The sequence below is a fragment of the Helicoverpa armigera genome, chromosome 31, assembly GCF_030705265.1.
Source record: "Helicoverpa armigera isolate CAAS_96S chromosome 31, ASM3070526v1, whole genome shotgun sequence".
NCBI lineage: Eukaryota > Metazoa > Arthropoda > Insecta > Lepidoptera > Noctuidae > Helicoverpa > Helicoverpa armigera.
In genome coordinates this window covers 1,388,488-1,412,531 of record NC_087150.1, presented here as the reverse complement: position 1 = coordinate 1,412,531, position 24,044 = coordinate 1,388,488, and the positions used below count along the sequence as shown (strand labels likewise).

Below are 24,044 nucleotides of genomic sequence, written 5' to 3'. Positions count from 1 at the left end.
TCAAGATTTCTCCCTTGATTATCAAAACGATCGATCGATCGAAGATTTTCCACATGAAAACATGACAGATATTAGCACGACAATGGATTTAAATGTTAAAGTAAACATGAAACCAGATAAAATTAACACTGACACTCTAAGAAATGGTATGGCAGCAGAACATTTTGGCCCCAACAACGAATTTTTACCATGGACGGACAGTTTCAAATTCGACAAAATAGAAGCCTCAAAAACTACAAAAGGAGTCACGAATCCAAAAAATGTAACAAATTCTACTACTGTCAAACCTACTACATCGCTGGCAACACCTGTAAAATCTACAGTTCTCAATGCTACTCGCTTTGATATTGGTGTAGATAAAGATGTAAGTATTTCAGTCGGTGTTGATAAAATTTTTCCTACTACTATATACGAAGCAAAACTGTTACCGAACACCAAAAATGTATCAAGTGACATTGAAACTACTACAATTTCAACAAAGAATGTAAAGATTTTGAGTAACACACCAGTGTTTGGTCGAACGATTTATAAAACTTCAAAACCTAAAAGTACTCCTTCTACACAAGAAACTACACCATTCCTTTTCTACAGAAAGGATGGTGATCTGAAAGATATTTTGTTATAAGCTGAATAAATTGATTGTATTTTCATGAGTATATTATTTAATTTTGATAGTGTTCGATTTTCTAGCTACCTAAAAATTACATTACATTTATTTAAGTCCCATTCGCTTTTCTTTTTAGTGTTATTTATTATATAAAAAATACATGGGATGATTATCAAAAACCTGATTCCGGTTGAAAAAAATTTTGTGGTATTATTTTTACAAAAAGTAGAAAACTAACATTTTGCAAAATGACAATAGTATATTTCGTTTACTTGCGCTGGTAACCCAGTTGGTAATTTTTTGACACGCCTAGGCGATAGTCTTCAGTAATTTTATTGAAAATCGTGTGATTTTGTGTGTTATTTGATTCAAACTAAGTGAAATATTGTGTATAATAACTTGCTTTATCGTTTTGTTACTGTGTTGTGTGATTAAAACAAGGAATTCGTTGCTTACAATCAGGTAAAAGTTTCTATACTATGTTGTCAATGTATAGCCCTACCAAATTGAATACGCCACTTTGTATAATCAGTTTCATAATAATTTTAATACTTTCATATTCGCGGGTGTTATAGCGAAATAGTTGTTGTCCCCATTATTATTTATTTATAGCAAGAAAACATAGTTATTGATTATATTTAAGAAGGAATTGTATAAAATATACTTGCCTTCACATATTTTCGCCAAGATTTCGACGTTTTGTTGTGAAATTCTGTGTGAAATATTCAAACAATGACTCATTCATTGTTAGTCTTTCAATCGAGTATTGAGTTCTAGATTATGTACTTTTAAACCGTTATCTTCAAGTATCCGATGTTTGAAATCATGTTTCATACTTATTCGTGGTATTTTTGACACCATTTCTTGAAAAAGAAATCACAAACCGCTATAATTTTCATTCATCCGTCAAATCGCGATCGTAATAAGACTTTAAAAGGTGATCTTCTTTTGTTTTTATTATTTTAAACGGAGCTCGTCTTTTGTTTTGATGAGTTCCTCCGTGTTTCGGAAGGCACGTTAAATCAGTGACTACTGGCTGTCATTTGAACATTTTTGGCAGTCATTATGGGTAATCAGAAGTCAGAACGTCTGACAACAAGTCTCACCAATTGGTATCAGGTTGATGAGGTCAGCTCAGCTCTATCCAGTAAGACTGAGAGCCGACCACAGTATAATCTGCCTAGCCTTTTCCAAATTTTCTTGTGGCCAGCTTCCAATCTAATCACATGCAACTGAGTACCAGTGTTTTACAAAGAGCGACTGGCTATCTGACCTCCTTGACATAGTTACCCAGGCAACCCGACAGTCCTAGGTAAGACTGGTAGTCAGACTTACTGGCTTCTTCTGTAATGACTGCCAAAGATGTTCAATGACAGCTGACTGTCTGTGGGTCATCTTATGACTACAACATAGTTGGGACATGGTAGGCAGATAATGAGTCATTTAAGTTCACCCCATTTTTGTATTAATTATATTATACAGGAATGAATTTATCCAGTGCGCAAACTTTATAGTTAAATAAGTTTTATAGATAGGCGCATTTTTATTTTGTTATGTACAAAAAATAATATAGATAGTGAAAGATGTTTATTTTGTAACCGATAGTACGGTCACAGTCGTCATAGTAGGCACGGCGGCAACGCGAAACTGGTTTACTGACGCGAGCGCTGCTCCAAGCACGTAAGAATTGTTAGTATCCATATTTGGCAGAAAAAAAATGTTTTTTTTTTTTACTGATGATGCAGATATGTTCTGTCAATGATTCTGGACCACCAGTTTTTTTACACACTGCTTAAAATTCATTCCTGTATGATTAAGTTTGTATGTCCTATAAGACCCATTCACATAAATATGACTCATATATTGCTTTGAGAATCAATGAATGAACAATAATGTTTATCTAATTATTACGTTATTTTTCTTTTGTATTCATATTTAATGAACAAAGGGCTTATATACGTGACTCTATTTAGTTTATACTGGGATTATGGTTGCTTAGACTTTGTTGATATTATTAAATAGACTAGCTTCCGCCTGCAGCTTGGCCCATGTGGTGTGTTGATAAAAAGTATATGCCTATGTGTTAATCCACAATATCCTATCTGCATACCAAATTTCAACCAAATCGTTCCAGCTGTTTCTGTGTGAAAGAATAAGAAACATACATTATCAGCATACCAAGTAGGCAAAGCCGGGAGCAGTAGCTAGTAAAGAATATATAGATGAGTTGAACTATAACAATAACAACTTTTGCGTACTACAAAAGTAATGTTATCACTCCTAGTACAGGGGTGCTTTAAGAAATTTTTTACATATATAACTAATTTTAGCACTTTTTGTAAAAGTGACTGTGTTAAGCACCAGGAAGTATAGTTAATCGTTGCCGAAATGCCTCGTTGGTCTAGCTGTTGCAAGCGCCGCTGCTGAGGACGAGGTCTCGGGTTCGATTCCCGGCTCGGGCCGAAATCGCTTTGTGGGTTTTCGAAACTTACATAAAGCAGCCCGAAGCCTGGAGATTGGTGATTGGTACACCTGTGCGTTGGAGAACACGTAAATGTCAGTCTGTTCTTTCTCCGGTAGAGTCGGATGGCCGTCCCATCGTTCTCTGAGAGTGAAGGAATAGGGAGTGCACCTGTGTCTGCACAAAAGCTTGTGCACTATAATGTCCTGCGTAGTTGGCTAATCCCCTTATATGAGAACAGCCGCCGTAGCCGATAATCAGCTAGGAGGACATCACATCATCATCATAGTTAATCATCAGTCAGGCATTAACAATCTATCAAACAGTACTAGTATCCTAAATCTATGAATTGTACTAACTTTACCACCTTCTTTCAGCAACAATGGCGACCATGACAGACCAGTACGGTACGACCGGTACCCTCACCCTGAAGTGGGACCCTCGTAACTTGGAGATACGTACTATGTCTGTGGAACGGACCCTGGAGCCTCTAGTGCTTCAAGTCACTACGTTGGTGAACAGCAAGGATCGGGATGCTAAGAAGAAACGACGTGAGTAGTAGTTTATCTAAGGCTTTATCAAACAACTTCAATAAAAGGAGGTTCTCAGTTTTGCCAGAAAGTAAGTATGCATGTTAGGGCGCGATTGTCTCAAGTTTGGACGAACCCATTATGATGCGGTTTTCAGCATAGTGTTTATCAGACTTAAGAGAAGGTTTTACGTATAGTTATTGAAGTCGATTTTTTGTTGCTAAGAGTAACAACCGCGAGTTAACATTATGACAGACAATAAGAGTCTGTCATAATGTTAAGGAATGCTTTGCGAGTTGTGAATGTGTACCTTATCATGACGAGTTCCTCCGTTTTTCGGAAGGCACGTTATGTTAGCAGTCCTGACTGCCATTTGATCGTCTTTGATAGTTGTTACAGGTAGTTCAAAGATAGTGTGACAATCAGTATTAATAAGGGTAAACCAGTATAAAAAATTGCATTTAAGTAAACCTAGAATTTATCAAAACCATATTACTCTAAATATATTTTTTTCTACAGCCGGCAAATCCAAGCGAGCAAGTGCTCTAGTAGCCACCGTGGAGCGAGCGACGGAAATCTTCATAGAACGAGGACAGACCATCGCCTACGAGAACCCTGAGATCACGCAGCAGATGCTGACAGCCGTCGAGGAGGTCCGCAAGGCTGGTGAGCGTATTCCACAACTGTCTAGAACCTTCTAGAAGATGTTCATAGAGCGAGGACAGACCATCGCCTACGAGAACCCTGAGATCACGCAGCAGATGCTGACAGCCGTCGAGGAGGTCCGCAAGGCTGGTGAGCATATTCCACAACTGTCTAGAACCTTCTAGAAGATGTTCATAGAGCGAGGACAGACCATCGCCTACGAGAACCCTGAGATCACGCAGCAGATGCTGACAGCCGTCGAAGAGGTCCGCAAGGCTGGTGAGCATATTCCACAACTGTCTCGAACCTTCTAGAAGATGTTCATAGAGCGAGGACAGACCATCGCCTACGAGAACCCTGAGATCACGCAGCAGATGCTGACAGCCGTCGAGGAGGTCCGCAAGGCTGGTGAGCATATTCCACAACTGTCTAGAACCTTCTAGAAGATGTTCATACAGCGAGGACAGACCATCGCCTATGAGAACCCTGAGATCACGCAGCAGATGCTGACAGCCGTCGAGGAGGTCCGCAAGGCTGGTGAGCATATTCCACAACTGTCTAGAACCTTCTAGAAGATGTTCATACAGCGAGGACAGACCATCGCCTATGAGAACCCTGAGATCACGCAGCAGATGCTGACAGCCGTCGAAGAGGTCCGCAAGGCTGGTGAGCATATTCCACAACTGTCTAGAACCTTCTAGAAGATGTTCATAGAGCGAGGACAGACCATCGCCTACGAGAACCCTGAGATCACGCAGCAGATGCTGACAGCCGTCGAGGAGGTCCGCAAGGCTGGTGAGCATATTCCACAACTGTCTAGAACCTTCTAGAAGATGTTCGTAGAGCGAGGACAGACCATCGCCTACGAGAACCCTGAGATCACGCAGCAGATGCTGACAGCCGTCGAGGAGGTCCGCAAGGCTGGTGAGCATATTCCACAACTGTCTAGAACCTTCTAGAAGATGTTCATAGAGCGAGGGTCCTCCATAACCTTGCTTGGAAAGTTCATCACCGCTTTTTCTTTCCAGCTTCCAGCCCTAGGAAGTAGTGAAAATATGTTTTGTGGGTGTTGTTCTTCTAAACGGTTTTTCAAAAAACTTTTTAAAGTCATTAAGACTTGAAAAATTGTTAAACTAACCACCGCAATTTCAATAATAATCACTATTGACTATGACTTTACGACAACCCGGAAATGACTGCCGATTTTATCCGGTTGCGGGAAATAGTTACCCCAGCACGCTGGAACCGCAAGCAACAGACCTAAACAGTCTTGTGTTCACTTGCGGCGCATGTTAAAGCCTAATTAACTTAACAAACGCTTAACCTTTCTCTTTTTCCCAGGAGCGGCCATGTCTCTAGCTGCCCGAGAGTTCTCCGAAGAGCCTTGTGCTTCATCCGTGCGAGGAGGCATGGTGAGAGCAGCCCGAGCTCTGCTCTGCGCCGTCACCCGTCTGCTCATACTGGCAGACTGCGTTGACGTCCATCTGCTGCTTAACAAGCTCAACACTGTAAGTTAAGATTCTACCGTAGTACCGTAGTAGTATTTGATTCCAGGTCAGGCAAGTACCGATGCAACTTTTCTAAGTTTGTATGTACTTTCTAAGTATATCTTAGATACCAATGACTATTTCGGATGGCACGTTATACTGTAGGTCCCGGCTGTCATTGAACATCCTTGACAGTCGTTACGGGTAGTCAGAAGCCAGTAAGTCTGACAAGCAACCCGGGCAACCCAAATACTCCTTTTTACCTTACAAAAAAGAACTACGTGAAAAAAAAAACGTGAAAATAAAGAAATTAATTTTTCAAAATAAATAGCACCTGCGCAGAAGTGATTTATTGGGTCCCTTTTGTGGTATGAAGTGAGGCGCGGGGGCTAAAGCGGTGATTGGCCCGCAACGCATCGCGTCATAGCCGTCACTCGGGATTGGTTCTTTGCTAATAAATCACTTCTGCGCAGATGTAGGTCAGAGCTCAAGATTCGTGCAGATAACTATAACTGGGGACCAGTGACTTTGACCCAGAAGTGTTGAAATCAAAAGTCCAATCATTTATTTCATTTAGGCCTTTACAAGCACTTATGAATGTCAAAAACATAAATAGTTTGATTCTAGTTGCCCATTCTAGCTTCCTTTGAAGCCAGTTTTGGAATGGAGAAGAACGGGCAAGAAACTCCATGGTTACTCTTTATGGAAATAGTATTACAGTTAAATAATATGGTCAATATTATGGGGTTTTGACATACAGGCTGATACATAGAAATTAGTTATTTAGTTACAGCCTTTTATATATATATATCGTCCTACGGTCGCGAGATGCGGGTTGATAATTTCAGGCTTCCAGGTTTCCTCGAAATGTTTTTCTTCTCCTTTTTATCAGCCATTGGTGTCCAAGGTATAATTATGTGCTTAGAAAGTACATACAAATTTAGAAAAGTTGCTTTGGTACATAGAAATTTATATTATGTGATTTATTGAAAAATGTTCAAGCAAACAAATAACTAATATACATATATTTATGTTCCCCACAGGTTGAAAACGACTTAGACAAGCTAAAGTCAGCGTCGTCTCAATCAGAGCTGTTAGAGTCAGCGCGTCAGTTCGGACGCTCGGCCGCCGAGTTGACCGCTCAGGCTGCTAAACGACAGAGGGAGCTTAAAGGTACATGATTATATTATTCATGCTCCATTTGAGTAGGCACTTTACTATAGGGAAACTATCTTGATAGGACTGTGCTATGGTTCTAGAATCCCTACTGATATTATAAATGCGAAAGTAACTGTCTGTCTGTTACGCTTTCACCTCTAAACCACTGAACTAATTTTTATAAAATTTTGTAACAGAGATAGAGTTGACCTTAAGAAAGAACATAGGATAGTTTTTATCCCGGACTTTTGAAGAGTTCTCTTGGAAACGCGATATAACCGAACTTGACTCGGGCGAAGCCGCGGGCGGAAGCTCGTTATTATTACAAATTCGCAAATTATCATGTACTAGCTTCTGCCAGCGGTTTCACCCGCATTAAACAAACAAACTCTTCAGCTTTATAATATTAGTATAGATGTGACGGTTGTAAAGTTCAGCGAAACGGCCGGGAATAAACCGTTAATTACTTGAAAATACGTCTTAAGACTCAAATTCGTTTATTTCTGTACGTAGCGCTAAATCAAACCAAACTTTCTCTCTCTCAAATTCATTCATCTCTTAATTTCCTCGTTCGGACACCTAAAACGTCATTCACTCTGTCTGTCAAACATTCGGGGACATTCCATTCCTACATATTTGTACGGTAGACTGCACATCAGTGGTAACTGTCATGCACCTTAACTCAATATTAATAAGTAGGATTTTCCTATAAAACTGTTACCACTAACCTGAAGTTGACTGTACCTATACTTTTTTCTTCTATTACAGAGCCAAGAATGAAGGATGAGCTTGCAGCTGCTAGAGCAGTTCTGAAGAAACATTCCACAATGCTGCTTACTGCCTCTAAGGTAAGTTTCAGTTTTTAAAATTAACTAGCCTATTTCCCGCGGTTTCACCCGCGTCCCGTGGTAACTACTGCCCGTACCGGGATAAAATGTAGCCTATGTTACTCGGGAAGAGTGTAGCTTTTCAACAGTGATAGAATTTTCAAAAGCCTTTGGGTTGGAAAAAACTATGGATTCCTCTTTGTCATATACATATCTATTCTTCCTTTAAATTACTAGTAACTTTGCATATTTTACAACTGAATCTTGTATCGTAAATAATATGAGATTGGACTATTTAAACCCTGTCAATTCTTTTTTAATTGACTGATGCCCATTTTCACCAACAAATACCTAAATTTAGGGATCCCCTAAGAACATTTAGGGAACACTTAGTACGAATTTCGTTTTCACCAAAATTTAAGTGTCCCTTTTAACCTCTATAATTAGGGGAGCCTTTAGTCTAAGTGACATTTAGTTAGAGAAACGTTAAGAGATTGTTGGTGAAAAGGGCATGATTCGACTAGCAACTTTCTGAAACACATTTTTTTTTTCTAAAATTGAATGATTTTCTTCTCAGGTATACGTCCGTCACCCAGAGCTGGCAGCAGCCAAAGCGAACCGCGACTATGTACTGCGGGCTGTGTGCAGCGCCGTCGACTCCATCTCCGCTGTAGCGCAGGGACAGCCCGCCCCGCAAGGTACAGCCACCCATACACAGGTGTAGGTCATTAGCCCATAACATCCTATGTGTTATGTATGTGCGACTATGTACTGCGGGCTGTGTGCAGCGCCGTCGACTCCATCTCCGCTGTAGCGCAGGGACAGCCCGCCCCGCAAGGTACAGCCACCCATACACAGGTGTAGGTCATTAGCCCATAACATCCTATGTGTTATGTATGTGCGACTATGTACTGCGGGCTGTGTGCAGCGCCGTCGACTCCATCTCCGCTGTAGCGCAGGGACAGCCCGCCCCGCAAGGTACAGCCACCCATACACAGGTGTAGGTCATTAGCCCATAACATCCTATGTGTTATGTATGTGCGACTATGTACTGCGGGCTGTGTGCAGCGCCGTCGACTCCATCTCCGCTGTAGCGCAGGGACAGCCCGCCCCGCAAGGTACAGCCACCCATACACAGGTGTAGGTCATTAGCCCATAACATCCTATGTGTTATGTATGTGCGACTATGTACTGCGGGCTGTGTGCAGCGCCGTCGACTCCATCTCCGCTGTAGCGCAGGGACAGCCCGCCCCGCAAGGTACAGCCACCCATACACAGGTGTAGGTCATTAGCCCATAACATCCTATGTGTTATGTATGTGTCATTAGCCCATATTGCATGGTCACTGGCCCATATCGTACTAAGTGTATAGGACATTGACCAATATCATTCTATGTGTGTAGGTCATTGACCTATATCATTCTATATCACGAAGCCATCGACCCATATCACCCTATGTCACAAGTCATCGACCCATACCGTATTTGTAATTTGGTCGTTGACCCATATCTTCCTATGTCGCTAGGTCATCGACCCATATCTCTCTGTGTACAAAATATCTCGAGGATTATTTAGGTATATGTTTTTTTTTTGTTTTAGGAGGAAATCGTCCTGTCGAGGGTCCAGGGGAACTGGCTCAAGCGCTCGATGATTTCGATGTAAGTTCAATATTATTAAGAATACTGTGTCATTTGGTCTTCAATCCATATCATTCAATGTCATGTAATTATCGGCACGAATCTTGAACGCTGATCTTCATCTGCGCAGAAGTAATTTATTAGCAAAGAACCAATCCCGAGTGACGGCTATGACGCGATGCGCTGCGATGCACTGCGGACCAATCACCGCTTTAGCCTGCCCCCGCACAACGAAGATATAACACAATAGAATTTTTTGCAACGTCACTTTTCTTACTCCTTGCTTTCGACTGATTCTTAATACATTTTCTTTCTAGGAGCGTATGGTGATGGAGCCGCTAGCATACTCGGAGCTCCGCACTCGACCCTCGCTCGAAGAACGTCTGGAGTCCATCATCTCCGGCGCTGCTCTCATGGCTGATAGCTCTTGTACCAGGTACGTTATACTCTAGCTAAGTAGCTACTTCCCGCAAGAGGATAAAATATGTCATATTGCAAGTTTCTTACTTCTGAAAACAGGACTTTCGTACAGAGTAACACAGTTGAAAGCCGTTAGGGGTGGATTCTCGTAAAATTCGTTCTCAACGTATGTCTATTGTAGTAGCTACTTCCCGCAGGAGGATAAATTATAGCCTATGTTACTCGGGGAGATTGTAGCTTCCCAACAGTGAAAGAATTTCAATGGTTTTTTAGCCTTAAGGGTACAAACAAACAAAATATATTTCTTCTTTATTAGAAAGCTAGACTATCCCAGAGTAACATGGGTTATTTTTAACCGGGTGCGGTGTAGTAGTTCCCCTGGGACGCGGATGAATCAGCGCGGAAAAGCTTGTCATAATATATGTCATCCATATTGCATGACATAGCTTTTTTCCCAACTATGTTGGGATCGGCTTCCAGTCTAACCAGATGTAGCTGAGTACCAGTGTGCCACAAGGAGGGACTGCCTATCTGACCTCCTAAACCCACTTACCCGGGCAACCCGATACCCCTTTTTTTTAACGACGTCAAAAATCATCAAATGCCCCCTCCCGCTGTGGGTTAGCACCGGTGAGGGAGTGTCAGACTCTTACTGACTAAAAACCGTCGTGTTCCGTCGTAGGCCTTTTATGTACCAGGGCCGCGGTAACTCGCGCGAACAATCCCGCAGCCCCGGCAGGCCTAGGCCCTACTGGGCCCCGCTGGGGTTACCCAATACCCCTTGGAAAGACTGGTTGCTATGTTACTTAAATATTAAATATGTACATTTGTTGCAGAGACGAGCGTCGTGAGCGTATAGTAGCTGAGTGTAATGCGGTGCGACAGGCCTTGCAAGATCTTTTGCACGAGTATATGGCTAATGTGAGAACCCTGTTTTATTTAATAACTAGCTGTTTCACGAACTTAGGTGCCATGAATGAAAAGTACGCTATAATCTGTTTTCATTAGAAAAAATTGCATAATTTTGAAAGATATTTTTAATGTTTTGTATACGTTTCTTCAAACCATACAGACAGACATGTGTTGCTGGGGAGTTTGTTGCGCCACTTCTTCTTCCCAGCAACAACACATAGGAAGAGGTGAAGGGCGGGCGTATTGGGGGCTGTCTATTGTAGATTTGACGTTCAAAAGTGATGATTTTCAGCCTACTATGAATGAATGACTTTTGATTTTGACGTGACTGTCCACTTTTATGTCGCAGATAAGTCTGCGAAGTATTAAAATACATCAGCCCATTGTGTATTTGTGCCCCGAAAAAAGTTATGTTTTACGTCTTTGGTCAATTTTTTTTTCATATATTAACACACAAAGTTTCATGCCTGATATATAAAAGCCTGTGGGTGTAGCTTCCCCAAAATCAGTTCAGTTGTTTGAAGCCTGTGTCGATGCAGACAAGCAATGAAATCTTTTAGCTTTATATAACATTGCATAAATTGTACTTCTCTCCCAACATGATGATGCAACGAACGGCGGATTTCTATAACCTATCCGTTGTTTTGCGATTAGTGATTTATGGCCAGTCCCAATATTTCATCTATCTTTTGTTTTGCGTACTAGAGATAGGAATTTGACGTTATTTGTATGGAGCTAATGCCAAAATTCTATATCTAGTAAGGGAACAGATAGATGAATATTGGGAATGGCCGATAGACTTCGGTCGCACACAAAAATTTCACCGAAAACAGCGTTACCACAGCTACAAACTTCAGTCTAATTCACAGACCGGGAAGCCTGAACAATCTGCTGGCTTGGAACGAGCCATTGAGAATATGTGTCGCAAGACCAGAGACTTGAGGAGACAGCTGAGGAAGGCCGTTGTGGATCATGTTTCTGACAGGTAAGGGCTCAAAATAGTTAAAAATGCAGAAAATATGAGGGGGTCATTTGGGGGTCAATCTCCAAAAATGACCTCCATATGATCTCAAAGTGACCCCAAATGACCAATAAATATAATGGCTTTGGGGGTTGACCCTATAAATAGATTAAAATGCAGAAAAAAATTAGGGTGTCATTTGGGGGTCAACTTTCAAAAATGACCCCATATGACCTCAAAAATGACCCCAAATGACCAATAAATACAATGGCTTTGGAGGTCATTGTTGGGGGTTGACCCTATTTGACATACTACCCGGTAATCCGGAACAGTCAGCTGGCTTGGAACGAGCCATTGAGAATATGTGTCGTAAGACCAGAGACTTGAGGAGACAGCTGAGAAAAGCCGTTGTAGACCATGTTTCTGACAGGTAAGATCTCAAAAAAAATTGTAGATATGATTTATAAGAAAAAAATAAGAGGGGGTCATTAGGGGGTCAAATTTAAACAATGACCCCATATGACCCAAAAATGCCCCCAAGACCATGTTTCTGATAGGTGAGGGTTTTAAGTTGTTTATGCTTAAAAATAAAGATGTGGTCAACTTCCAGAAATGACCCCATATGACTCCTAGTTACTCCAAATGAGTGCTACTGAACAATAATAGATAATGGGTCTGGGGGGTCGTTATTGTGGGTCCACCCCACCAAACCTTTAAAAATAACTAATTTTAATGTAATATTTTCTTCTACAGTTTCCTGGAAACCAACGTTCCTCTCCTGGTTCTGATGGAGGCAGCTCGCAACGGCAACGAGAAGGAAGTCGAGGAGTACGCTGTCGTCTTCACCGAACACGCCAACAAACTCGTCGAGGTAAGACATTGTAGTCAGAAGCCTGTAAGTCTGACAACCAGGGGCCCGATTCTCTTAAGTTAATAATGTCAAAATTGATTCGCAATAGCAGTTTTAACCATATCGGGCATTCTGCTACTAATATAAGACCAATCGTATTCCAACGACATTCGATTGGTTTGCGATTGGTCTGCTATTCTGGTCATTTTGGTCTACACGGTAGTTTGCTCTACAATCATATTGCAATCGTAAATCGTTTACAGACAAAATGATTCATTATTGAATGACCGAAAGGAATAAATGTTTATTTCAAAGAAAAAAATAGTGGAATGCCACATACGCTTCAATCGTAATTGAGCCGTGATTGGATCTCAGTCGGATGTGAATCGTATGTCGCTTAAGTTAAATTAGAAGAATCGGGCCCCAGTCTAACCGAGGGGTATTGTGTTGTCCGGGTAACTGGGTTGAGGAGATCAGATAGGCAGTCGCTCCTTGTGACACACTGGTACTCAGCTGCATCCGGTTAGACTGGAAGCCGACCCCAACATAGTTGGGAAAAAGGCTCGGAGGATGATGATGATTTGTAATAATATTTTGTGTGTAGGTTGCAAATCTGGTGTGCTCGATGTCCAACAACGAAGACGGCGTGAAGATGGTCCGCCATGCTGCCGAACACATCGAAGCGCTGTGCCCACAAGTAAGTACTAGTTAATAGATAGAGAATTTTATTTCAAACTTATTATGAAAATGAGCCCACATTTAGAGTCCTTAACTTGTTCCAACCTTTCGCATAGCATTCGTCCTCTTTTCCACCGTGTATAACAACAAACCTCGACAGCGCAATGGTCACCATGCCGGACTGCCGAACCTGAGGTCCCGGGTTTGATTCCCGGTTCGGTCAACATTTGTGTGATGAGCATGCTTGTTGGCCGTGGTCTGGGTGTTACAATATGTATTTCTAATTATGTGTATATGTAGTTTATCAGTTGTGTTAGCACCCATAACACACGTTAATTAATAACTTAGCATGGGGCTAACCAACCGTGTGTAAAAAGGTGTCCCGACATATTATACTAGCCGTTTTCCCGCAGTTTTACCCGCGTCCCGTGGGAAGTACTGCCCTTACCGGGATAAAATATAGCCTATGTTACTCGTGGATAATGTAGCTTTCGAATGGTGAAAGAATTTTTAAAAACTGTCCAGTAGTTTTTGAGCCTATTCATTACAACCAAACAAAGTTTTCCTCTTTATAATATTAGTATAGATTACTAGGCTTGCAAAATTAAACTATTAGATAAAAAAAAAAAAACAGATAAAGGCAGATTATATCATTCTACCCAATTATTATTCTAATTATACAACTTATCTTCTTTGCTCTCGTGTGACACACAACTTTTCAATTCAGGAGCGGACATAGTATAGTTTTTTGCTACCATCCCGTTGCTGAAAGCTCTAAAGTCTACTATCTTATTATAATAAAACCAACGGGATTGGTACACAAATCTTCTTTATTCCGTAACGTAACACCTTTGACACGGTTTTAGAATATTCGTAGACGATAAGTATCCAATATACAATCAGACAACCGCCAGCTATCGCTCCGTGGAAAAAGAATGCCTACCCGCTGTCATCACCCCACCGAGCTCTAGTCTCTGTGTCGTGTTGCCAGCACAAAAACTTTATTAACAATCAATAATTTATCCTTTTTACTTTAGTTCAATATTTATACAACTTATTTATAATAACATAATTTTATATCCCTTACATTATATTGTTTATCGTGTACCGTTTTCCTCTACGTAGGTTATAAACGCGGCGCTAGTATTAGCAGCCCGCGCTCGGTCCCGCGTGGCGCAAGAGAACGCGGCCGCCTTCGCCCGCGCCTGGGAGAACGCCGTCAAACTGCTTACAGATGCCGTCGACGATATCACTACTATTGACGACTTCCTGGCTGTCAGCGGTATGTCATTCATGCACTCTGTCGCTTATCTAAATATATAAAACTCAAAGGTGACTGACTGACTGACTGACATAGTGATCTATCAACGCACAGCTGAAACCACTGGACGGATCGGGCTGAAATTTGGCATGCAGGTAGATGTTATGACGTAGGCATCCGCTAAGAAAGGATTTTGATCAATTCTACCCCCAAGGGGATAAAATAGGGGATGAAAGTTTGTATGAAACTTTGTCAATTTTAAACCGATCGGACTGAGACTTTGCATGCATAAAGCTACTATGGCGTAGGCAACCCTTAAGAAAGGATTTTGATTAAATTCCATCCCTAAGGGGATAAAATAGGGGATGAAAGTTTGTATACATCTTCTTAGATTTTATGAAGAAGTCCTGATGATGAATCAGAATTTTATGATGACGTTCGCTTAAATACGTTTTTGATTAATTCAACCCCCATTCAACCCCCACGTGTGATAAAATAAGTGATGATGAAGGATGTAAAATGTATTAGTTTGAACCTATCAGTACATAATGCGACTGCTAAGTGCTAATCCTAATTATACTGTCACGTGAAAGAATGCTCCTACGGGATAAGTAGTATTTTGACTATTCTATATTGCCCACGCAGACGAAGTTGCGGGCAACAGCTAGTAGTGACATAAACATCGGCACGGATATTGAGCCCTGACCTTCACCTGCGCAGAAGTAATTTATTGGGTCCCTTTTGGTGGTATGGAGTGAGGCGCGGGTGCTAAAGCGGTGATTGGCCCGCAGTGCATCGCGTCATAGCCGTCACTCGGGATTGGTTCTTTGCTAATAAATCACTTCTACGCAGATGTAGGTCAGAGCTCAAGATTCGTGCCGATAACTATACACACTACCACTGTCTCACACATGACTGCCTCGTTGGTCTAGTGGTCGCAAGTGCGGCTGCTGTGCTTGAGGTCTCGGGTTCGATTCCCGGGTCTCTTTGTGGGTTTTCCTAAACTTTTACAAAGCATTTGGTGATTGATTCACCCGTGCATCGTAGAGCACGTTAATGTCGGTCCTGCACTATTCCTTCACTCTCATAGCGCGATGGGACGGCAATACGACACGACCGGAGAGAGATCACAAGCAGGACTGACATTAACGTGCTCTCTGATGCACGCGTGTATCAATCACCAATTTCCAGACTCCGGGTTGCTTTGTGCTGTGTTCTTATAGTAATGATATTATTTGTGTACAGAGAACCACATCCTTGAGGACGTGAACAAGTGCGTGGTGGCGCTACAGGAGGGCGACCCCGACTCCCTCGAGCGGACCGCCGGAGCCATACGCGGGAGAGCTAACAGGTAACTAATCTATCCACACATACAAAGAAATGTTTCCTCATCCTCCGAGCCTTTTTCCCAACTATGTTGGGGTCGGCTTCCAGTCTAACCGCAAGCAGCTGAGTACCAGTGCTTTACAAGAAGCGACTGCCCTATCTGACCTCCTCAACCTGGGCAACCCGATACCCCTTGGTAAGACTGGTGTCAGACTTACTGGCTTCTGACTACCCGTAACGACTGCCAAGGATGTTCAATGACAGCCGGGACCTACAGTTTAACGTGCCATCCGAAACACAGACGATTGTGTCTAAGATATACTTTAAAAGTATATACAAACTTAGAAAAGTTGCATTGGTACTTGCCTGACCTGGAATCGAACCCGGGCCCTCATACTCGAGAGGTTGGTTCTTTGCCCACTTTTTTGCCCGAGTCTTACAACCAATTTTACTAAGAGTTACTTAACTACTTCATCATCATCATCAGCCTATCGCAGTCCACTGCTGGACATAAGCCTCTCCAAGTGCACGCCACTGAGATCGATTTTCGGCCCGACCTTTCAATCCGACCCCAAAACGTTACGAAAATTCCAGTCACATCGCTGTGCCCATCCTGTCTCGCACATATTAATACTCATGTTATTTCCAGGGTGTGCTCGGTGGTGACTCAGGAGATGGACAACTATGAGCCCTGTATCTACACCAAGAGGGTATTAGAAGCTGTCACCGTGCTGAGGGATCAAGGTTAGTCGTAATATAGGCTGTTTTACCGACTTCCCATAAAATATAGGGTTCTGAATTCGGAGGTTTTTTAATGTATTTCTTCAGGTATATAGGTCGTTTACCAACCGATTTGAACGATTCATATTTTTGTTTTTGAAAGTGGCATTATGTTAGTCCCATTGTACGGGCGTCGTTGCCAAACATATTATTCAAACGTCATTATGATATCTACAGTTGAAAAATTCTAAGGCGCATAACAGCTTTGGCCCGCGTCGCCAAAGTGCCGAAGGGTCTACTTCCCGCATATGGATAAAAATTAGCCTACGTGTTATTCTTACTGGCAAGTTTCATTAAAACACATCCATTAGTAGATTTTTTTTTATTATTCACTCAACTCACTTATTTATCTCGGGAAAGATCCATATTAATAACATAAGTTGTATGCAATTACATAATTGTCCAAAGTATAGTAAATAAAACACTAGATTTATTAAACATTTTTATTACAATAACGTAATATTCTTATCACAGTACAATAATTATAAGAAAAACGAGTATTTTTATAAACTTAAACTAGTTATATCTAATTTACACATCCCCCTTTTAAGTTCTGCTATCTTTCTCTTTCTTTTTGTTTTTCAAAAAAAGAAGGAGAGAGATATACTTGTGACGTCTCTCCTATTAAATTGCGTGTGAAAGAGATAGCGAAAATATATCTTTCGCATACATTTTTAACCAATATTGATAGTTGTGTCACCCTCAACTTAAAATTGTCATCTATGACTAAAATTCTGTACTACGCGGCATTGACGGTGAATTGCACCATTTAACTATAACGATAACCAAACCATTTTCAATTGTCAACTTGCCGATTTGACCAATGAGCTATTTCACGACTGAATATGGTCTGTGTAACGTTTTAGTTAGATGGTGTAGCTCACCCTTAAGTATAAAAATTGACTTAAAGTTGTCAATTGTGACTAAAAAAGTGTCATCTAATACAAAAACAGGTCATCTATTACAAATAACGTGCCATCTATTAGAAAAACATGTCATCTATTACAAATAATATGTCGTCTATTACAAATAACATGTCGTCTATTACAAAAACATGTCATCTATTACAAATAACATGTCATCTATTACAAATAACATGTCATCTGATATAAAAACAGGTCATCTATTACAAATAACATGTCATCTGATATAAAAACAGGTCATCTGTAACAAATAACATGTCATCTGTTATAAAAACAGGTCATCTGTTACAAAACCAGGTCATCTGTAACAAATAACAGGTCATCTCTTACAAATAACGTGTCATCTATTACAAATAACATGTCATCTGTTATAAAAACAGGTCATTTATTACAAATAACATGTCATCTGATACTAAAAAGTACCGCCTGTAACATCAAAGTGTCATCTTTAACTAAAAAGAGGGATATATAGTAGATACATTATTTTAACATATTATCTACTTAGTTCTCGACCTTGGGGGGATGGTCCTTGATGTACTGCAGAGCGCGGAGGATGGCCTCCGGGATGGGAGGAGGGGTGGGGAGGTGGGAGCCCTGAGAAATAGAAATTTGCATTAGTGTACGAAAACTATTATTGTTACTGGCTATTTGACTGGGTTTAAATAAGGTCTGGTTGAAAATGTGTCATATTTATAACCGATTTAAGAAAAAAAGTTTTCAGTTTGACATTATGTATGTATTTTTGTGCGCGATTGTATCATGTATTGCTAAGCCGATTTTGATGCGGTTTAGAGCATAGTATTTGTCAGATCTAGAAGGTTTTAAGTATATTATTGAAGCCGGTTTTACTTTTTTGTTAAAAGTTTTATGGCCACCAGTCGATCGCCAGAGCCTCGTTCGGTTTCATTCAGAACACCAAGCAGGGATAACTCACCGCGCTATTTAGTAGAAAATAATTGAATATCAAAACATTTTGAGGAAACGTGGACTCTAGTCTTAATTGAATTTGAATCTCATCATCAGACTCAAATCGAGTACAGAGTGCCTAGTGCGGGTTTTGCACCTTATCATAGAATTGTTTATTTAATAAAGTCTGTCATCGGTACTTGGTCGTATAACACTCCAGCTCACTTTTACGAGTGTAAGCATTATTAACCGGCAAAATAAATGAACATGTAATATCTAAATCATGTGACGTAGCATACGACTCTATATTTCAATTGACTTATAATTACGTATCGAGTTGCGAACGCACACAAAACTCAGAATCAGCACTCTGGTCTATTTAAATAAAAACTCTTGATTTTAATCTCACCTGTGGCTGGTATCCGTTTTCGTCAGCGACATACTGTAGGCTGATGACCTCTCCCTCGGGGGATGTCCAGCCCGCTGCACCCTGAACTACCTCAGCTGGTGTCTCCTGGAAATAATGAGTATGATTTTAGGTCCAGTTTTTTACTATAGGTTACTTCAGTAAAGGTAGAGATCCCGGGTAACTGGGTTGACTGGCTCAGATAGGGCAGTCGCTCCTTGTAAAGCACTTGTACTCAGCTGCATCCGGTTAGACTGGAAGCCGACCCCAACATAGTTGGGAAAAAAGGCTCGGAGGATGATGATGGCATGGGTAATGGGGACTTTGGTACCAAGGCCCGAAAAAATAAACCTGAGTTTTATGGAAACAACTCTCACAAAAACACTGCGAACCATTTCACAAAGATTTCAATACATATCAGGTGTGTCGTACCTAATCACATTAAATTAAATACGTTAATATTGGCTATGTGCAAAGCGAGTAGAGGCGGACAGATAACGACCGCAGCGCACAACACGGCAGAAATTGGAAACAAATGCGGATGTTTCAAACCCGGTTTTTATTATTATATTCATTTTAAAGTAAAACTATTGAATAAATTGCACTTAAATAATGTCAAAAATACTATTTTAATCTTTGGTTTTATTTATATTTGCAAAGAAAATTATAATGTTTACATTGTTATTATTTGACAGCTTCCGCAAATGTTGCAAACGCTACGCGTCGCCACCGTCGCGCACATGGCCAATACTGGTTAATATATTTATGTCGATTAGCACAAAGAAAAAAATAATTACGTAAAACTAAAAATGTGCGAGAATTAGAACACCATGTAAGATTCAGTCATTACAAACAATTGAAATTCTCCCTTGAAAACTGACAACTGTCAACTGGTCAAAACATTCAATACTCCTAACGTTATCTCTGTTTTACACATGATGTTGTAAATTATGAAAACGAAAAATGACTCCTGTGGCTAAACCACTGAATGGATTAGGTCTTTTTTATGACCATCTTACGTATTTGACCAAGAAGAGGGAGCCTGACGCCTCGTTTGTTGCACTCGTAACTGATCGTTTTTGTCATGACCTCCATACGTATCCGACCTAGAAGAAGGCCTGACCTACCTCAACATAGTTGGGAATTGGCTAGGCAAATGATATAAGACACTTACGGCTCCAACATTCTTCAGCGCCCCGCTCTCGCTGGCTGTGATGCCGTTGTCAGTCTCAATAGCCCACTGGTACTGGCCTTCAACTCCCACGTCCAACTCCTGGCGCACGATCACGGCAGCAGCATCCTTGGAGGCGGGTGCCAGGATGTGGGAGACGTCGGCAGCAGCGAACGCCACGAGGGTTGAGATGAGAAGGAGCTTCTGTGGAAGATATAGACAGAATTATTATTTAGGCATGGTTTAATGTTTTCGTGGTGGCCTAGTGGGTAAAGGACCAACCGCTCAAGAATGAGGGTGCGGGTTCGATCCCAGGTCAGGAAAGTACCAATGCTGCAAAACTTTTCTAAGCTTGTATGTACTTTCTAAGTATATTTTAGACACCATTTGCTGGGTTTCGGATGGCACGTTAAACTGTAGGTCCCGGATGTCATTGAACAATGAACATCCTTGGCAGTCGTTACGGGTAGTCAGAAGCCAGTAAGTCTGACACAAGTTTAACCAAGGGGTATTGGGTTGCCCAGGTAACTGGGTTGAGGGGGTCAGAGAGGGCAGTCGCTCCTTGTAAAGCACTGGTACTCAGCCGCATCCGGTTAGACTGGAAGCCGACCCCAACATAGTTGGGAAAAAGCTGAGCAGATGATGATGAGTAATATTCACTAGAAAATCAGTGAAAAACTGTACTTTTGGAATGTCGAAGTCATCCCTCAAAACGCCCACCCTTCACAATGAGGTTTTACTAGCTGTTTTATGGGGAACTACTGCCTGTACCGGGATAAAATATAACCTAGGTATGTGACTCGGGAAGAGTGTAGCTTTTAACAGTGAAAGATTATTTCAAATCAGTTCAGTAATTTCGGAGCCTAAAATAGTATCCTTTTCTTATTCTATTCTTAACTTTAATAAAAATACATTATCGTTTTGGCGTGAAAGATTGACAAACATACACAGCTCCTCACAAACTTTCGCATTTATAACATTATAATAGGACAACGGAAGACCTTTATAAATATTCACAGCTATCGATTGTTATAAATTCATTCATAAAAATAAATCTTGCAATAGACATACATACATATATTATTAACTACTATGTATTTATCTAAGCATACATTTTACTTAATTATTTATTTTAATATTAATAATAAATCATTCATTTAATTTATAACTAATCCCTATTTGTAAGAAAACTTACAATTATTTTTTAATTTGAGTGTACCTATCTATAGTCTATACTAATATTTAATAAAAAAAATTGTTTCTTTGGTCTATAAGCGCCATATCTACTTGCCCTATTTGAAAAAGTATTTCACTGTTGGGAAGCTACACTATCCCCGAGTAACATCCTAACTATATCCTAACTAATATTATAAATGTGAAAGTAACTCTGTCTGTCTTTTCTTCACATCTAAACTACTGAACCGATTTGAAAGTGAAGTTTGGTAAAGACATAGTTTCTAACTGGAAAAAGGACATAGGATAGCTTTTATTACAAAAAAATAAATAAAAATAAAATAGAAAATTTATTCCGGACATATAGCGTCAAACGAAAAATCTTCCGGAAGTCACTATTCCACGCGAACGAAGTCGCGGGCAAAAGCTAGTAGACTATATTTTATCTCGAAGAACTTCCCACGGGACGCGAGTGCAACCATACGACACAACTATTATAATTCAGTTAAGCCTTAAAACCTTGAAACTTAATAACTTAATACACATATACTTTCGCATTCAAAATAATAGTAAGGATGCATCTCATTATGAAGAAATTATTTTAATATTAATTAATTTATCAATACATATTGAAAACATATTTGGAAACTATAAATATTGATTGTTAAGGAGAATTAATTTATTAATTGTTGAGAAATAGGTCGCGAAATATATTTATCGGAACTAGATTTTAATAATTTAGTAAATGGTTTATGGAAATAAACTGATATGAAGTAAATAACGTTTATGGTTGAAATATATTCTGCTACTGTGATAGACCTACAGTTTCATCCGCATCCCGAGAGAAACTGGTGTTTCTCGTTAATCCTCTAATTATTGTAAAAAATATGGAAAAAATCGTTTTTTTTTACAAAAAATAGAAAATAGGTTCATTGTACTATTTTTAAAATTAATGTAAATATTTCAATTAAATAAATCGCATCATAGGCACATTAATAGAAATAGCATAATTATAAAATATCCTATAAAAAAAGCTTTTCATCGTAATAATATAAATACGACAATTCAGTCTCTCTTTCGGTCTGTTATGCCAAAACAGCTTTACATTTGTTTACACAGATAGTCAAAATCTAGAGAAAAAATTTGAGCTACTTTTTACTCGAATGCAGAAAGTAGATACAGCTGATTAAAAATAGGTATACTAAAATTCACTTCGTTCCGAAAAAATACTATTATTATTGAAAAGCTCACCATATTGAGTAGTTGAGGGCTCGGTGTCGGCAGTCGAACTGATAGCACTTATAACACGAGCTGTATATACATCTGTATTGTGCGCGCGCGCAAGGACACAACTAGTATAGGGGTTATGCACACTAAGGTTTTTAAAACGGGCCGTTGACGTTTTTATCGGTCGTACGAATCAAAGATGACTTTTATTCCTTCTCCTTCACAGTTCACGCAGTACTGTTGTGGAATTCGCTGCCGCCTGAATTAAGGAGCTGTCAAACTGTTGCTACTTTTAAACAGAAACATAAAAACTACTATTTGTCCTCCTCTTCTTCATAGAGTCGTTTTATAAAATATGTATTTATATTATCTTTTGCTTTATATATATATATATATGATTATATGATTAATTTATATCTTTACTACGTCTTTTTACACAGTCTATCTACTTCTCTTTATTCTAACTCTCCTACTACGGGTCTGCTAGAAGAGATTTCGCTAGAAATAAGCAGTACCTTTGTACTATTTTATGCTATCTCTACTTCTTTTATATTCTTTCGGTGTACATAAATGGTTAAATAAATAGAAATAAATCGATGAACGGAGATGCCATGACACAAAATCTCCAAAGAAAAAAGCGCCCCAAAATAAGGGTGTACGGGGGATGAGAAACATTACTGGTTTCGCCCTTACACTCCTTCTTTACAACCTTATGTTGATCGACTTACAAGAAAGCGCCTGACCCATCATCATCCTCCGAGCCTTTTTCCCAAACTATGTTGGGGTCGGCTTCCAGTCTAACCGCATGCAGCTAAGTACCAGTGCTTTACAAGAAGCGACTGCCTATCTGACCTCCTCAACCCAATTACCCGGGCAACCCGATACAAATTACCCGGTTGAAGGCGCCTGACCCAATAGCATCTTTATAATGGACCGAATAAGCCCATCGATTGCGCGTTTAAAAATCGTGATGTGCACAAGGCTTTATGTCCAAGTTCACAACTTTTTAATCATGAAATAGTTGGTATAGAGTTGTTTTAAGAAAACTGATGTTGTATGTTGACGTACGGCCTTTGTAGTATAGTCACTTTTAAATAAGTAAAATCCTGGTCCCGTTGGTCTAGAATCTAGATCGGTTCTGCGCTTGATCTCTCTCCCGTCGTGTCAGATTTCCGCCCCGAGGATTTTAAAAGGAATTTACCTTTTTTTTAAATTAAGTTTTCTTATCTCTAAACACAACATATATTTCAACTAAAAATAAAGTTTTTTTTTACTAAAACGAAAAAACATAATTTCACTTTAACCTCTTAACCTGACCTAAATAAAAACAAAAGAAGCTCAACAGAGCCACCAATCATTATCCGAGCCTTGAGCATTGCTTAACCGGCTCTTCATACGTACATACATACAAATACTCTCGAAATGTGCACATGACATCATATTTAACGTCAGAACACGATTTATTATTGAACTTTTAAAAGCTTTCTTTGTAAGGATGCCTCTTTTTAACCGACTTCCCGAAAAGGAGGAGGAAAAAGATGAAATTCATTTCTAAAAATATTTTTTTGGTGAATCGGCCTAGATCTCGGTGCGACATAAACATAGTTGCATCCATTAGCTAGCTAGAACCTAACTTCTAGGCCGATGCACCTAAAAATATTTTTTTAAGCTTTTTGAATTAATGATATTAGACTTTCA

At 40.0% G+C, this 24,044-nt stretch overlaps 2 protein-coding genes across 4 annotated transcripts in view; one reads left to right on the top strand and one right to left on the bottom strand.

Moving 5' to 3' along the window:
* The first annotated feature begins 869 nt into the window (after positions 1-869).
* LOC110381804 (catenin alpha) overlaps positions 870-24,044 on the top strand; it is a 50,536-nt gene continuing 27,361 nt past the window's right edge. For 2 of the 3 annotated variants that reach the window (XM_064043334.1, XM_064043335.1), the window contains exons 1-16: positions 870-1,069; positions 3,446-3,619; positions 4,118-4,264; positions 5,585-5,751; positions 6,774-6,903; positions 7,657-7,736; positions 8,293-8,413; positions 9,315-9,373; positions 9,670-9,788; positions 10,609-10,693; positions 11,542-11,669; positions 12,399-12,516; positions 13,100-13,192; positions 14,299-14,455; positions 15,680-15,785; positions 16,410-16,504. In XM_064043334.1, the coding sequence (XP_063899404.1) occupies positions 3,451-3,619; positions 4,118-4,264; positions 5,585-5,751; positions 6,774-6,903; positions 7,657-7,736; positions 8,293-8,413; positions 9,315-9,373; positions 9,670-9,788; positions 10,609-10,693; positions 11,542-11,669; positions 12,399-12,516; positions 13,100-13,192; positions 14,299-14,455; positions 15,680-15,785; positions 16,410-16,504 (1,774 nt within the window). In that variant the 5' untranslated portion in view covers positions 870-1,069; positions 3,446-3,450. The remainder of the gene's footprint in view (positions 1,070-3,445; positions 3,620-4,117; positions 4,265-5,584; positions 5,752-6,773; positions 6,904-7,656; positions 7,737-8,292; positions 8,414-9,314; positions 9,374-9,669; positions 9,789-10,608; positions 10,694-11,541; positions 11,670-12,398; positions 12,517-13,099; positions 13,193-14,298; positions 14,456-15,679; positions 15,786-16,409; positions 16,505-24,044) is intronic. The other variant, XM_064043336.1, reaches the window with a different exon arrangement.
* On the bottom strand, positions 16,970-22,494 carry LOC126054467 (larval cuticle protein LCP-17-like). Its single transcript, XM_049840274.2, has 4 exons — positions 22,371-22,494; positions 19,950-20,150; positions 18,779-18,883; positions 16,970-18,057 (listed from the first exon to the last, which is right to left on the bottom strand). Exons 1-4 carry the CDS (start codon positions 22,371-22,373, stop codon positions 17,965-17,967), a joined length of 402 nt encoding a protein of 133 aa, XP_049696231.2. The 5' UTR covers positions 22,374-22,494; the 3' UTR covers positions 16,970-17,964.